Below are 13,245 nucleotides of genomic sequence, written 5' to 3' on the forward strand. Positions count from 1 at the left end.
TCTGCTGTGTTTTCTTCAAGTTCTCCAAGTGGCCATGTGGGTTTGCAACTTGTTTCTATCCTCTTCCCAAAACGTGTCGGGAGGTTAATGTTTCACTATCAGTGTGATCTTTTCACATAATGGTTTACAACAGGTACTCCTGTTTCTCATCTCTTCCCAAAACGTGTTGGTTGGTTAATTTTTCATCATGAGTTGCTACAATACTATCAGGCATTGGGAAATAATCCAAGTAAGCAAAATCTTGACTAACAGGAAGAAAAATGAGCAAGAGAACTGGTGAATGCTTATTGAAATGGCAAAAGGCCAGGTGACAATCCTGTCAGAATGAACCTGCGTTCCAGTGCACACGTCACAGGCAATCAGGATACAATCATACAGAGCTTTTGATTAGATCACATTTCAAGTGTGCAGTAAATTCTGATATTATTGTCTCAAAAGGGCGATACCCCGCAGATAGGGAAATGATGTAATGAAGGATTTGGAATGTAATTACTGGAAGTCTCATTGGCGTATTGTGAGAGACGAAGTGGGCTGAATGTTTAGAAGCCGGAAAGGACCTCATTAAAATGTTTATACATTTTGGAGTCCCGCATAGGAGCATGTCTGCAGAATACTTCGCTAGGCAGTCTAGTTCCAAATCAGTCACTGAACAGCAACAAAATGAGGAGAAATTTCTTCACTCGGGTAATAGAAACACTGTGGAACTATCTATGCACAGGCTCTGGCATAGATAGAACCATAGAACACTACAGCACAGAAAACAGGCCATTCAGCCCTTCTAGTCTGCCAAAACTTTATTCCGCTAGTCCAGGGTTCCCCAATTAGTTTTCCACAAGGGCCAAATTATGTCAAGCATGCCAAGCCAAGAGCCAAAACATCCAGGGTTTTTTTTCACTGTGCCAGTAAGTTGTTTTATAGGTAGATGTTGTTGTTGGTGCTATTACCATTATTATTATTAGTAGCAGTAGTAGTGATGGTAGTGGTTGTAGTAATAATTTAGGCCTGGGATTCTCAAAGGCTGTGTTGTGGGTCACACCAAAAAAATGCACTCTTTAAACAAAATAAGTCCAAAACCAACCATTTAATAATGACTGTAGCTATCACAATTGTCAGCTGTCATATTGAGAACTCATCTGGGATCTCTCCCCCCTCTCCACCCCCCCGCCCCCACATCTCTTCCATACAAAGAGTTTTAGTAGTACTGTCTTTGACCCTGTTTCCGTTCTTTCATTTAATCTATTTGTTCTTTTTTTTATTAAGCTATGTAGCATTTGAAGTATGAAGTGTAGCTATAAATGAAATTATCAGTATTATTGTTGTTGTAATATTATTATACTGCAATAAGATTGACAAATGGAAAAAATAAATTGATTCACTCACCAATCAGTGAGAGAAGTGACAGTGACGAGATGAGGTAATCCTTCTGATGTCGGGCCTGTATTCTGTTGTGGGAATCCTGAGGCACTGGCCGAGATGTGCATTGGAGAGTCTGTTTCTGTCCTGGTTCTTGATAGAGTTCTTTGAAGAAAACGATGACTCACATATGTACGTGGAGGGGAACAGTGTGAGTAGGAGCATTGCAATAGCTCTTGTGTTTTTGAATTGAGCTTGGGGAACCAAGTTGATCCAAAAGTCACTCACCCCAACGTCCTTGTGTTGTGCTTTGAGCAAATCAGATGTTCCTATTTCCAAGACCTCCATCTGAAGAGTTGCCTCATCTATGGAAGGCACCAGCCTTTTGGCCTCTGCAGTTCACTGGCCGTCAGCCGAAACAGAGAACGGTTGTCTCAAGAAGAGAAGGATGCCACTTGAGAGTTTAGGGGAGCTTTCAAATCGTTCCCTGACGTTTTCTGCCAGGCTCATCACAAAATCCTTCATCACTGGATCCTCCCACATTTTGTTCTTCTCACAAGGCTCCCGCAGACGTGGAAAGTGCAACTTTCTCCCGTGAATGTCTCTCTCTAAAAGGTTCAGCTTTGACCAGAAAGCTTCAATCGCCTCGTACATGTCCGCAACAGAGTGGTTGTTGCCTTGTAATTGCAGATTAAGTTGATTTAGGTGAGACATGACATCACACGAAAAAGAACATGTGCCATCACCTTGTCACTTAAAAACCTCTGAAATCCTCGGGCTTTTTGGCTCTACAGGCTGGATAAAAATGACACAAGCTCATCACGCAGGTCGCACACTCTCTCCAACACACGGCCTTTGCTTAGCCAGTGAACATCATTATGCAGCCAAAGACCTTTGTGTTCCACTGACATTTCCTCCAGCAATGCTCTGAAAAGGCGATGTTGCAGACAACTCTCACGAACAAAATTTACCAGTCTCGTCACAGTATCCATCATTTCCCCATACAGTTTAGCGCACAACACTGATTTGTGAATAATTCAATGAAATGCCAAGAGTGCTGGGTTAACAGCGGCAAACCTGCTTACCAAGCCCATGTGTTGTCCCACCGTCAACGAAGCCCTGTCGGTGACAACGGACATAATTTTGCTCACATCCAATTGTGTCAATTCGTTAAAAATGCTTTCCCCAGTCATACGCCCAGGCAGAGGAAGCAAAGCAAGTAGCTTTCCCGAAAGGTCTTCCCATCAAAAAATCTTGCAAACACAGATGGCTCTTCCATATCAGTTCAGTCACAGGACGAGTCTATGACTAGTGATATGGCTTCTGCTTTCTGCAAATCGGTGAGTAGATTGGAAATGCTCCTCCGCTAAAACTTCTACACTACTTGTTGCCATGTTAGCCGACAATGGCACTGTCTTTAATAGCTCCACAACAGTTTTCTTGGTTTTCTCAACATGACCTAAAACTTCACCAACCGTATCAATTGCACACGTTTTAATCAACTCGGCATCAGCGAATGGCTTCTTAGCTTTGGCAAGATTCCATGACATATGCAATGATGCAGCTGTTGTGCTCTCTTGTGCAGATGTTGATTTATTACTGGATCCTCTACAGTTTGCTTATCGTCCAAATCGCTCTACGGATGACGCAATATCCACCACACTGCACACAGTTCTCTCTCACTTGGACAACAAAGACACTTATGCCAGAATCCTGTACATTGATTTCAGTTCAGGATTCAATACCATCATCCCGCAGAGACTAGTGGAGAAACTGTCGCTGCTTGGCCTTAGCACTGCCATGTGTCGCTGGATTCTGGATTTCTTGACAGAGAGACCACAGTCAGTCCGTGTTGGCAGGAACATCTCTGACTCCATCACACTGAGCACTGGATCCCCACAAGGCTGTGTGCTTAGCCCATTGCTGTTTACACTGCTAACACATGACTGTGCAGCCAGATTCAAGGAGAACCTGATCATTAAATTTGCTGATGATACCACAGTGGTGGGGCTCATCAGCAAAAATGATGAAACTATGTACAGGGAGGAGGTCAAACACCTAGAGAGCTGGTGCAGGGATAATAACTTGATGCTTAATGTCACCAAGACCAAGGAGATGATTGTCGATTTCAGACGGTCTCAGCCTGAGCGTACACCCCTCAGCATCAGTGGCTCCACAGTGGAGAGAGTGGAAAACATCAAGTTCCTTGGGGTGCAGATCTCGGACAATCTCACCTGGTCCAGGAACACCACTGGGATTGTGAAATGGGCCCAGCAGAGATTGCACTTTCTGAGGAAGCTTAAACAAGCATCTCTCCCCACTAACATCTTAACTACATTCTACAGAGGTGTGGTTGAGAGTGTGCTGACCTTTAGCATCACAACCTGGTACTCCAGCTGCCGTGCTGTCGACAAACAAATCTTGCAGAGGGTGGTTAGGGGAGCAGGGAAGGTTATTGGGGTCTCCCTACCTTCTGTCCAAGACCTCTTTCAGAGTCGATGCCTCCAGAAGACACGGTACATCATTAAAGATCCCTCACACCCTCTCCATGAACTGCTTGTTCTTCTGCCATCAGGCAAACGTTACAGGAGCATTAAAACTAAAACCACAAGGCTACTAAACAGCTTCCTCCCACAGGCAGTCAGATTGCTAAACAGCTGCTCTGCCTGACTCTGCTTTGGACACTTTTAACTTGCACTGGACACTTATAACTGATTTTACCTGACATGTGGCTGTTGTGTTTTACTAGTTATTGTAATGTTTATTATTTAGTGTTGCGTTTGTTATGTTATGATTGCACTGCCCCTGAGAAACGCTGTCGCATTCTGCCCTGCAGAGCTGATTTATGGTTAGAATGACAATAAAGTTTTTTGAATATCTTTGAATCTCTTTATAGATAGTAGAAACGGAGTGCTTTATGATATCATACTTGCGTTGATCTGATTTTGCAGGGTATTTGGCATTAAAACTGGCAGCATGCGTAGTGTTGAAGTGCCGCTTTAGATTTTCCGATTTGCAGACAGCCACGGACTGTATGCATATTAAGCATGTAGGTTTAGCATTGATATGGTCCGGTAAAATAAAACAAAACTGATCAGTCCAGTCAGATTTGAACTGACTGTTTTCCTCGTCGACTTTGCGCTTTTTTGCACAGGCCATGTTGTTATTGGCTTAGGGCCCATGTCTTACTGCTGGTAACAATTCACTTAATGACAGTTTCACTTTTAGATGACAGATTCACTTCTTAGATGACAGCTGGGTAGCTGGTGCGTGCTGCTGTCTAGTTGAGGACCGTAGAAAGTGCGCTGTAGGTTGCGTGCTTCTGTGGGGGCGTGGGTCGAGTGTACAGAGTGGGATGAGGTTAAAATAAATTAAGCAGCGCGCACTTTATTTACATGTTATGACAGGTGCGTTCATGTAAGTGCCAATGGGTTGGCGCAGTCCAGACATTTGGTTCTCGCGGTCCAGACCTGGCCCGCGGTCCGCGTATTGGGGTTGTCTGCGGTAGTCCCATTGACCCACACCCAGTCCATAACCCTCCAGACCTCTCCCATCGATGTATCTATCAAATTTGTTCTTAAAACTTAAGAGTGAGTCCGCATTTACCACGTCAGATAGCAGCTCGTTCCACACTCCCACCACTCTCTGAGTGAAGAAGTTCCCTCTAACTCTTTCACCTTTCACCCTAAAGCCATGTCCTCTCGTATTTATCTCTCCTAATCTAAGTGGAAAGAGCCTACTCACATTTACTCTTTCTATACCCCTCATTATTTTGTAAACCTCTATCAAATCTCCCCTCATTCTTCTACGTTCCAGGAGTAAAGTCCTAACCTATTTAACCTTTCTCTGTAACTCAACTCCTGAAGGCCCAGCAACATCCCAGTAAATCTCCTCTGTACTTTCAATCTTACTGATATCCTTCCTATAGTTAGGTGACCAGAACCCCAAATGATCTCCATCATGGATGATGTCACCGAGACGAGAGAGGATCTGGAGATATCAGCAAGGAAGGACAAGGGTGTGTTACGAATGTTTTAAAAATATAATTGTTGCTCCTGACAACTGAGGAGCATCTGGCTTGCAAAAATGCATTTTTACAGAGAAGATAAAAAACCTGATCTCATTTAAAACAATGATTTTTTTGCGAAGTAAAAAAATCCAATATTGTGGCAAGTGTGATGAAATATAGAAGAAGTTTTACCCAAAGGGCAGCAGAGACGATTAGCGATGAGTGATAACCTTAATACTAGACTGTAAAATAACAAGCCACAAGGCCCACAAAACAAGAGGGAACAGAAACTAAACACAGCAGGCTACAAGATACAAATTGTGGGGTTACATAGGCAGATTAATACTAGTACCGTATCTGGGTGGAGACAGGGAGGTGCCTGCATGTGCAGACCTGGCAGGAAGAGATAGGAAAACAAGTTGAGGAGGAAAGATTCCATACAAGCTTTCTGAAGGTGGTGTGGGTGAATGATACAAATTAACTTACCACTGCCTCAGTTTTTTTACATTTGTACTCCAATGCATGACGGGCTGGGGGTGGGGAATCATTGAAATAGGTTACATTTTAAAAATAGCTTCAAGTATGAAATGTAATGTATTTGAATTGCTTGCATACTATAGGGGCCATAGAGATCAGGAACCGGGTCTATGATTCCTTCTATATGATGTGAGGAGACCAGCGTATGGGCTCTGGGACAGGAGGGTACAGGGTGTTGTTGGAAAATATGTGTAATGAATGTTTCCCTCTGTGATCAGCTAGTTTGTGATCCAGGAAGGATGGGGCCCAGGAGATTGGACAGTGTGCAGCCTGCTAGGGCTGGGCTCCAGGGGATTGGACAGTGCTTGAATGGGCAAAGAGTGGATGACATGTGCGTAGGGGTTATCAGGACAATTTTTTCTCATAATAATTTCCTTATCAACGTATTAATGTCCCATCTCTTACAGAGCACCAGGAATTGGAACGCTGATGTCCGTCATGGGTGATGTCGCAGAGACAAGAGATGATCTGGAGATATCAACAAGGAAGGACAAGGGTGTGTTCCAAATGTTTTAAAAGTATAATTTTTGCTCCTGACACCTGAGGAGCATATGGTTTGCAAAAATGCATTTCTACAGAGAAGATAAATAACCTGTTCTGAGGGGAGGTGTAGAGCACAATTACAGCTACAGGGGGAACGGGAACTTTTGAATAGTTGTTATTAACTGGTCTGTCTAATGTGTGAGAAGTCAGGAGATTGGGGCTGAAGGGAAAAATGGATCATCTATAATGAAATGCCAGAGCAGAGCAAATGGGGCAAATGCTCCTATATCTTACGGTCTTATTAAAACAGTAGGCCACGCAGAATGAAATGGTTGTGAATGGCAGGTTAGACACGTTAGTTGGGGCATGAGAGCAATGAGATTAGCCGGAAGAAATAGCTAGTTAGTCTGACGTCAGAGCTTGGGACGATGTTGGAGTCAACTGCTAAGTATGAGGTCTCGGGGTACCGGAGGCACATGATAAAATAAGCCATAGTCAGCATGGTTTCCTTAAGGGAAAATCATGACTGTTGGAATCTCTGAAGTAATAAAAAGTAGGATCAGTTGATGTTGTGTTCTTGGATTTTCAGAAAGCCTTTGACGAGGTGCCACATATGAGGCAGCTTAACAAGCTATGATCCCATGGTATTGCAGTTGAATATATTCTGGCATGTACAAAGCAGTGGCTGATTGTCAGGTGGCAAAATGTGGGCTTTACTGGTCTGCTGCCGGTGACTAGTGGTGCTCCACAGGGGGTCTGTGTTGGGACTGTTTTTTTTTGCGTTACATGTCATTGGTTTTGATGACGGAACGGATAGCTCTGTTGCAGAGTTTGCCTATGGTATGAAGGTAGGTGCAGGGGTAGGTAGTTTTGAGATTGTAGAGAAGCTACAAAAGGACTTAGACAGATTTGCAGAATTGGCAAAGAAATCACGATGGAATAGTGTCAGGAAAAGATACAGGGAGAAGCCAGGAGTTTGGAACTGTGAGGAAAAAATGGATGAGCCATGATGATAAGGCAGAGAAGACTCGATGGGCCAAATGACATAGTTCTACTCCTGTATATTATGGTCTGTTCCAGGGAGAAATAAAAAGACCAGCAGTTGAAACCAAACCAAAAAATGGAAGCTGGTGAGAGAGTAAGTGTTGGTGAAACAACTCAGGTGGAATGTCCTGCTCCTCTGCTCAGTCTATGGACAGAATTAGATCTTTTAAACAGATACTTAGTTATTCTGATAGAGGTGATATTCTGAGGTGGTATTGGTAACTGAGCATTGTAAATACTAAATCGAATGTTTTTGGCGGGAGGAGAAGATGGCAAGTAGGGTGCCGTGCACAATCCTGATTTGATGGAGACATGTGAGAGCACAGAGGAACATCTGTGAAACTTCTGAAATGCCGACTTCGCTGCCATTGCTACTGTATGATCCAGAATCTCCAGAGGGGAAGGCCCCGAGTCCTCCACTCGGCAGAGATGGTGCTCAGTGTCAGAGGGCTGGTCGGAGGCTCGAAGCTTTTGGATGGACTCAGGGTCGGCTGCGGTCGGGTGCTTCCAATGCATCGGCAAGTTTGTGGCGCTTGGAGTTCATGGCAGGGAGAGTTTCTCCCTTCTACCGTCTGTGTGAGATGATGGGGCTATCGAGACTTGAGACCTTTTTTTTTACCGTGCCCATGGTCTGCTCTATCAAATTACAGTATTGCTTTGCATTGTTGTAACCATATGTTATAATTATGTGGTTTTGTCAGTTTTAGTCTTGGTTTGTCCTGTGTTTCTGTGATATCATACTGGAACATTGTACCATTTTTCTAATGCATTCATTTCTAAATGACAATAAACAAGGACTGAGTGTCCTCATAATCTAATCTAATCTAATCATTTATCAGATGTCGGTGCTGCTAGTAAGACAGTGGTTGACTGTCTAATTGTAACTTTGATGACATTTGATCGGATATTCAGATGTGATCCCGTCTGTATCCAGAGGATGGAACCCAGTATCCATAAGGATGGGCTCGTAAGAATCAGACAATGGCTGAGACGGGGAGGCTGGGCCCGAGATATCGGAGAGTTGGCATGTGAGAAAGAGGAATGTTGTGTCTGCTCTGAGTCTGGGGTGCAGTGGCGTCGATGGAGCGAGAAGTAGAATATCTGGTCTTTGCTGAATCTTTGGATTCAGAACTACACTGTGAGCTGAGATATTTGGTGAGCAGACTGCGGAGTGGCCAACGTTAACAAATGCCAACTGGGCCGGCTACGTGATGCTCATGTCGAGGGAACAGTCATGGTTCATCTTTTAAATTCACCCTTCATATTCACAGGTCCAATGATGACAAACTCTGAGCACATCTCACATTGGAACGATGAACAACTATTTCAGCTGTCAAAATTCTACCGGGAAAGATTGAAACAGGCGATTGAAGAACGGGTAGAAGAACTCACCAAAATGCTGAGACTGGAGGGACACATCAGTAAGGAAGAACACGAGGTGAGTGGGAAAAATATGGTGACTTCTGTTGGGTCTAACATCACAGAATTGAAGGTATCAATGGGAAAGCAACCAAATTGCCTCTTCTCACAGGCCTGCGGCTGTTTGGTGCAATATTAACACTGATCTCTGATCATTGTCTTCTTTGGCAGATCTGGCATCAGCACTGGAACCTGTGAGCTGGGGTGCTGGGAACTGTCTTATTCATTGTCTTGTTTCATTGATCATGTTATAGTTACTGTTTTATAGATTTGCTGAGTATGCCTGCAGAAAAAGGAATCTCAAGGTTGTATGTGCTGAGATGTGTGTACTCTGACAATAAACTTTCCCTTGAACTTTGGAGTTAGGGGAGCACGTTCTTTCCAAACTTAACATGCTTACCACAGTGGCAAGTGAGCAGTAGGAATATACCATCCCTGGTGAAGAGATGTGAGTTAAAATTAGAGCCAATCTTTCTACAGGGCTGCAGTTTAAATTCACTCAGTCAACTCAGCCACAAAAAAAGACAGACCTTGTAGATGGTGACTCAAGACAGGTTGAATCACGGCGATCTTTCCCTAGTTAGCTAAAATTAACCATCACCCCAGCCCTGGCCATCACCGTATTGGTTCCTCCCGTAGTGTGAGAGTCACAGCTTCTCCAGGTGCTTTATCAGTGACCTTTCTTCCAGCAAGAGTTCCAGGTGGGGTGTCTGGGTGGGGGTGGTGACGGCTGTCTATTGCACAAAGTTCGGTTTATGACTGGTCAGCACACATGGCAAGATATAAACAGCACGTGGCCTGGGCTGTGGGCAAACACATTGTTGCTGGTGACATTTTCAATAAACGTGGGTGTGTCCCTTGGAAAGCTCCAATCTCCACATAACAAATTTAAGGTCAACCGTACTGCCTTCAGCAATGTATTTAGTTTTGGCTTTAAAAATACTCAATTAGTATAGTCAGACAGTGAGAAAGAAGGGAGAAAGACAAAAGAGGAAATTATAGCCCAGTTAGACTAACTTGGGAAAGTGTTGAAGTCCATTATTAAGGACGAGGTTTCAGGGTACTTGGAGACAAATGATAAAATGTCAAAGTTAGCATGGTTTCTGTAAAGGAAAATCTTGCATTAAAAAATCTGTTAGAATTTTTCAAGGAAGTAACAAGCATGGTGGACAAAGAAGACCCAGTGGATGTCAGTTACTTAAATTTTCAGAAGGCATTCTATAAGGTATTACAAGAAAGTTACTGGCATGGATGGAGGAATGGCTGACAAGAGGGAGGCAGTGAGTGGGAATAAAAGCAACATTTTCTGGTTGGCTGCCAGTGACTAGTGGTGCTCCTCAGGGGTCAGTTTTGGGACCACTGCTTTTCACATTGTCAAAGTAATTCAATGTGGATAAGTGTGAGGTTATCCACTTTGGTGGCAAGAACAGGAAAACAGATTATTATCTGAATGGTGGCTGATTAGGAAAAGGGGAGGTGCAACGAGACCTGAGTGTCATTATACACCAGTCATTGAAAGTGGGCATGCAGGTACAGCAGGCAGTGAAAAAGGCGAATGATATGCTGGCATTCATAGCAAGAGGATTCGAGTACAGGAGCAGGGAGGTACTACTGCAGTTGTACAAGGCCTTGGTGAGACCACACCTGGAGTATTGTGTGCAGTTTTGGTCCCCTAATCTGAGGAAATACATTCTTGCCATCGAGGGAGTACAAAGAAGGTTCACCAGATTGATTCCTGGGATGGCAGGACTTTGATATGATGAAAGACTGGATAGACTAGGCTTATACTAGCTGGAATTTAGAAGATTGAGGGCGGATCTTATTGAAATGTATACAATTTTAAAGGGATTGGACAGGCTAGATGCAGGAAGATTGTTCCTGATGTTGGGGAAGTCCAGAACGAGGGGTCACAGATTAAGGATAAAGGGGAACCTTTTAGGACCGAGATGAGGAAAAACTTCTTCACATAAAGAGTGGTGAATCTGTGGAATTCTCTGCCACAGGAAACAGTTGAGGCCAGTTCATTGGCTATATTTAGGAGAGAGTTAGATATGGCCCTTGTGGCTAAAGGGATCAGGGGGTATGGAGAGAAGGCAGTTACAGGGTTCTGAATTGGATGATCAGCCATGATCATACTGAATGGTGGTGCAGGCTCGAAGGGCCGAATGACCTACTCCTGCACCTGTTTTCTATGTTTCTATGAATGAATGGCTTTGCGGTGAAGTTTGCGGATGATACAAAGATAGGTAGTGCTGAGGAAGCAATGCAATTGCAGCAGGACTCCGTCAAATTGGAAGAATGGGCAAACCAGTGACAAATGGAATATAGTGTTGGGAAATGTATGATCCTGCATTTTCATTTTGGTAAAAGGAACAATAGTGCAGACTGTTATTTAAATGGGGAGAAAATTCAAACATCAGAGGCACAAAGGGGCTTAGGAGTTCCCATGCAAGACTCCCAGAAGGTTAATTCATAGCTTGAGTCTGTGGTAAAGAAGGCAAACGCAATGTTGGCATTCATTTCAAGGGGAATAGAATATAAAAAGCAAGTGGATAATGCTGAGCCTTTATAAAACCCTGGTCAGGCTGCACTTGGAGTATTGTCAATGTTTTGGGCCCCTTATCTCAGAAAGAATGCATTCCCGCTAGAGAGAGTCCAAAGCAGGTCCACGAGGATGATTCTGGGGATAAAGGGGTCAACATATGAAGAGCATTTGGCAGCTTTGGGTCTGTACTCACTGGAATTTAGAAGAATATGTGCGGATCGCATTGAAACCTACCAGATGTTGAAAGGACTAGATAAGATGGATGTGGAGAGGGGCAACCTTTCAGAACAGAAGTAAGGAGGAATGTTTTCGGGCAAAGAGTGGTGAATCTCTGGAATGCGCTGCCACAGACAATGGCGGAGGAGAAGTCCATGGGAACATTTGAAGGGGAAGTTGATAGATTCCTGATAGATCAGGGTATCGAGGGACATGGTGAGAGGGCAGGTGTATGGGGTTGAGTAGGACCCGGGATCTGACATGATGCCGTGGCGGAGCGGACTCGATGGGGTGAATGGCCTAATTCTGCTCCCATGTCTTATGGTCTTATGGACAGGCTGCCCAACAACAAGTGCAAACACAAGGGATCCCACAGATGTTGGGAATCCAGAGCAACATCTACAGAATACTGAATGAGGAGAATACACAGTCGTGGCTTTGGGCCGAGACATCAACAGTAAAAGAATGTTATGCTGGGGTGAAGTTGTGCACTGTGGTGGATGATAGCTGAAAACAGGTTTTTGGGGAGGTGGGTGGGGAAGGTGATAGGTGGAAAAGGCAAAGGACAGAAGAAGATGGAAGCTGATAGGAGAGGAGAGGGGCCGTGTGAGAAAGTGAAGGAGGAGGAACAGCAGATGGAAGTGATGGACAGTGGAGGAGAAGAGAGCACATGATAGAAGATCCATAATTGGGAATAGTTAAAAAGAGAGAAGGGACGGAGAAGAAATGGCTGGAGGTTAGAGAAGTGAATTTTCTATCAGCGGGTTAGAGGCTACACAGTCAAAATAGGAGGCATTGCTCCCAAAACCTGAGCGTGGCTTCGTCATGGCAGTAGAGGAGGCCTTGGTCCGAGTTTCTTATGCTGGCTTCTCATCCCTTCCTTTCCAGTCCTGATGAAGGGTCTCAGCCCTGAACGTTGTTTGTTAATTTCCCTCCATAGATCCTGCAGGACCTGCTGAGTTCATCCAGAATTTTGCCATGTTGCTCATGAAGCAGTGCATGTTGACTCTTACCTGATCACGAACTGTCTTTCCCAGTGAAGATTAATCCTGCCTCTCTCATCAGTCTCTCATAATCACCCAGCCAGTGAGGTTAGTCAAGAGGCATATAACCACCCATTTTATCTCTGCTGTCCTTGAATAAAAGTAAAAAAAAATAAAGGGGTTTCTGTTTTTCAGTAACAGAATGACTGGCTAATGAAGGTTTCACATATATATATATATCTGTTAAACGGTTCAGTTGAAATAGGTAGTGCAAAAATAAAACAAAAAAATGCAGTGAGGTAGTTTAGAAATCGGATGGCAGAGGAAAAGAAGCTGTTTCTGAATCGCTGAATCTGTGCCTTCTGACTTCTGCACCTCCTTCCTGACGGTAGAAATGAGAACAGGTCATGCCCTGGGTGATGGGGTTCACTAATGATGGATGCTGACTTCCTAGGGCACCGCTTCTTAAAGATGTCTGGGATACTACAGAGGCTAGTGCCCATGATGGAGATGATTAATTTTTAGAAGTTTCTGCAACTTACTTCGATCTTGTGCAGTAGCCCGCTCATCTCCCCCAGCCCTACATCCCCCGCCCCATTCTAGATGGCGTTGCAGTCAATCAGAATGCTACATGGCACTTGGTGAAAGTTTTCGAG

General features: G+C 44.1%; 1 protein-coding gene and 1 long non-coding RNA gene across 8 annotated transcripts in view; one reads left to right on the plus strand and one right to left on the minus strand.

Moving 5' to 3' along the window:
• The window catches only part of LOC134341804 (NACHT, LRR and PYD domains-containing protein 3-like), a 39,092-nt gene that overhangs the window by 15,730 nt on the left and 10,117 nt on the right, over positions 1-13,245 (plus strand). For 3 of the 6 annotated variants that reach the window (XM_063039737.1, XM_063039738.1, XM_063039739.1), the window contains exons 2-3: positions 6,307-6,395; positions 8,698-8,864. In XM_063039737.1, the coding sequence (XP_062895807.1) occupies positions 6,307-6,395; positions 8,698-8,864 (256 nt within the window). Of the gene's footprint in view, positions 1-6,306; positions 6,396-8,697; positions 8,865-9,016; positions 12,698-13,245 lie in introns of those variants that run through there. The other 3 variants (XM_063039742.1, XM_063039741.1, XM_063039743.1) reach the window with 3 other exon arrangements.
• LOC134341805 (uncharacterized) overlaps positions 1-13,245 on the minus strand; it is a 43,114-nt gene that overhangs the window by 10,049 nt on the left and 19,820 nt on the right. The window contains exon 1 of one of the 2 annotated variants that reach the window (XR_010016865.1): positions 1,381-6,299. The exons of the other annotated variant lie outside the window; for it this stretch is intronic. This is a non-coding gene — a long non-coding RNA (uncharacterized LOC134341805). Of the gene's footprint in view, positions 1-1,380; positions 6,300-13,245 lie in introns of those variants that run through there. 2 annotated transcript variants of the gene reach the window in all.

This window comes from Mobula hypostoma, unplaced genomic scaffold, assembly GCF_963921235.1.
Source record: "Mobula hypostoma unplaced genomic scaffold, sMobHyp1.1 scaffold_198, whole genome shotgun sequence".
NCBI classification, from domain to species: domain Eukaryota; kingdom Metazoa; phylum Chordata; class Chondrichthyes; order Myliobatiformes; family Myliobatidae; genus Mobula; species Mobula hypostoma.